General features: G+C 39.6%; 1 protein-coding gene across 1 annotated transcript in view; it reads right to left on the bottom strand.

Moving 5' to 3' along the window:
* The window catches only part of LOC106877588 (SANT and BTB domain regulator of class switch recombination), a 24,990-nt gene that overhangs the window by 4,961 nt on the left and 17,033 nt on the right, over positions 1 to 2,996 (bottom strand). The window contains exons 13-14 of the mRNA XM_052976625.1: positions 1,308 to 1,650; positions 303 to 457 (exon numbers count right to left, since the gene is read on the bottom strand). Of these exons, the coding sequence (XP_052832585.1) occupies positions 303 to 457; positions 1,308 to 1,650 (498 nt within the window). The remainder of the gene's footprint in view (positions 1 to 302; positions 458 to 1,307; positions 1,651 to 2,996) is intronic.

Genomic DNA, 2,996 nt, shown 5'->3' with positions numbered 1-2,996 from the left:
GAAAATGTTCTCTATGTGGCCTGTGTGTTTTCTGTACTCTGGTTATTATTATTTCTTGTCTACGTTTTGTTTGCAATGTCCTGTACCCAGATATGCACCTATATATACAGGTAGACGTAGGTATGCACACACCTGTACGTATATATGCATATACTCATTTATTATTTGTTTTTATATATATATATATATATATACACACTCACGATTTTGCTTTCACTTGCCCCAACAGGTCTTCGCAAGCAGAGAGAGAGAGAGGGAGGGAGAGAAAGAGAGAATTTTACTTATTATTTTATATAACTTACAAATAAAAGTCATTCGTGTTGTTATAAGGAATACCAATGATGTCCCGATGCGCGATCAAATCTTTGAATAAATTACATGTTTCTTCTGGGGTGTCCTTGGTACTGTTCTCCTTGTTTACCAGGGGTTTCACAATGTGGTCCCTTGCTTGGCAACCCTGCATTTATAGGTGGAAAAAGAGAAAAGGGTTCACTGGTATCATTTTCTTTCACATTAACTGATCCAACAAGTGTTTTTCTAATGTAGTCACTTTACTTGCTAGAAATAGCAGCTAAATCTCTCTTAACTGACATCCTACCATCTTATATTTCAAATTTTACTCTTTTACTTGTTTCAGTCATTTGACTGTGGCCATGCTGGGGCACCACCTTTAGTCGAGTAAATCGACCCTAGGACTTATTCTTTGTAAGCCTAATACTTATTCTATCGGTCTTCTTTTGCCGAACTGCTAAGTTAAGGGGACATAAACACACCACCATCGGTTGTCAAGCGATGTTGGAGGGGACAAACACAGACACACACACACACACACACACACACACACACATATATATATATATACATATATACGATGGGCTTCTTTCAGTTTCTGTCTACCAAATCCACTCACAAGGCTTTGGTCGGCCCGAGGCTATAGTAGAAGACACTTGCCCAAGGTGCCACGCAGTGGGACTGAACCCGGAACCATATCGTTGGTAAGCAAGCTACTTACCACACAGCCACTCCTGCGCCTATTACAAAAACTTTAACTAGATCTCTTGTAATTTCTGGGTAGAGATTTGAAACCACCACCTATGTGCTGTATTACTACTTCTCAACACCCAAGCCTAATGGGCCACTGAAGCAGCAACACTTCCAATCAGTTAAGATCAGAAACCATCATCATCATCATCATCATCATCATTGTCGTCATTGTCCAACCCATGCTAGCATGGAAAGTGGACGTTAAACGATGATGATGATCGTCAATTCTTTTGTTAGCTATGATATCAAATACCTGTACAAACCAGATTTAAGTTTGCGGGGTCAAATCTGCACACAGTTTGGTTGCAGCAAGGGTAATGTCCAATTGGTGAGACGAGCTTTGAAGACACAGTTTCACCATCCCTGCCGGCAGCAGTCTGGAATTGTGGTTCCTCAGGATGATAAGGACAGTGACCAAAGTGAGCACATGGAAACATCTCGTTGCACCATGTGCAGTGGAGATAATTGACCAAGCCCCACAGTTTCCAGTAAACATTTCGCCAGGTCACCATTTGTGACTTCAATGCTAGGATGAACTCATTGATGTCAAAGGTCATGTCGGTATCATGGTTATATACAAGTTCACCAATTTCATTCACAGACAACCTGAAATGAAATTAAAAAAAAAAAAAAACTAATTTTCTTAACTAACAAATCAATTAATTAACAAGCAAACACATTGAGGCAGTAATTCTAAACAGACCATTAATTATATACACCTACCTCATTAAATATATAAACACCACTTCATTAATTAGACAACATACTTCGTTAATTATACACACCCCATCATCATCATCATCGTCGTTTAACGTCCGCTTTCCATGCTAGCATGGGTTGGACGATTTGACTGAGGACTGGTGAACCAGATGGCTATACCAGGCTTCAATCTGATTTGGCAGAGTTTCTACAGCTGGATGCCCTTCCTAACGCCAACCATTCCAAGAGTGTAGTGGGTGCTTTTACGTGCCACTGGCACGAAGGCCAGTCCAGCGGTACTGGCAACGATTTCGCTCGAACGTCTTTACAAGTGCCAGGAAGGCGATGCTGGACACAGGTGCCATCACAATTTCGCTTTCCACACCCCATTTCATTAAATTTATATGCTCATTTCCTTAACTATATACACTGTATTTAATTCACTATATACACTCTCTATGTACACCTTACTTAATAACCATATATAACTACTTCGTTAGCTACCTACAGCCCACTTCATTATCTATATACACTTAAGGGTGGCGAGCTGGCAGAATTGTAACTGTGCCAGGCAAAATGCTTAGTGGCATTTCATCCATCTTCACATTCTGAGTTCAAATTTCACCAAGGTAGACTTGGCCTTTCATTCTTTTGGGGGTTGATGAAATAAGTACCAGTTAAGCACTGGGTTGATGTAGTCAATATACTACCTCTCCAAAAATTATATAAGTTGATTATATGACCCCAGTGATCAGTTGGTACTTATCTTATTGACCCTGAAAGGATGAAAGGCAAAGGTGACCTATTCAGGATTCGAACTTAGAATGTAAAGACAGACAAAATGTCACTAAACGTTTTGCCCAGTATGCTAACGATTCAGCCAGCTCACTGCCTTAAGACAAATAAATATATTCTTTTCTACTCTAGGCATAAGGCCCGAAATTTTAGGGGAGGGGGGAGATCAGTCAATTAGATTGACGCCAGTATGTAACTGGTACTTAATTTATCGACCCCCAAAAGGATGAAGGGCAAAGTTGACTCAGCGGAATTTGAACTCAGAACATAACGGCAGATGAAATACCGCTAAGCATTTCATCGGGTGTGCTAACGTTGACAAATAAATTTATTGAGAAATAATTAAGTCAGATTCTAGTGAATACTACATTTAATTAAAATTACTGCTGTGACAATGAAAAATATTAATGCCTAAATGATCAAGGGACACAACTCTGCAATTTAAACTAACTAAAACT

The sequence above is a fragment of the Octopus bimaculoides genome, chromosome 25 (assembly GCF_001194135.2).
Source record: "Octopus bimaculoides isolate UCB-OBI-ISO-001 chromosome 25, ASM119413v2, whole genome shotgun sequence".
Taxonomy (NCBI): Eukaryota; Metazoa; Mollusca; class Cephalopoda; order Octopoda; family Octopodidae; genus Octopus; species Octopus bimaculoides.
The sequence above is the reverse complement of the archived record's forward strand: the minus strand, read 5'-3'. Positions and strand labels throughout refer to the sequence as shown.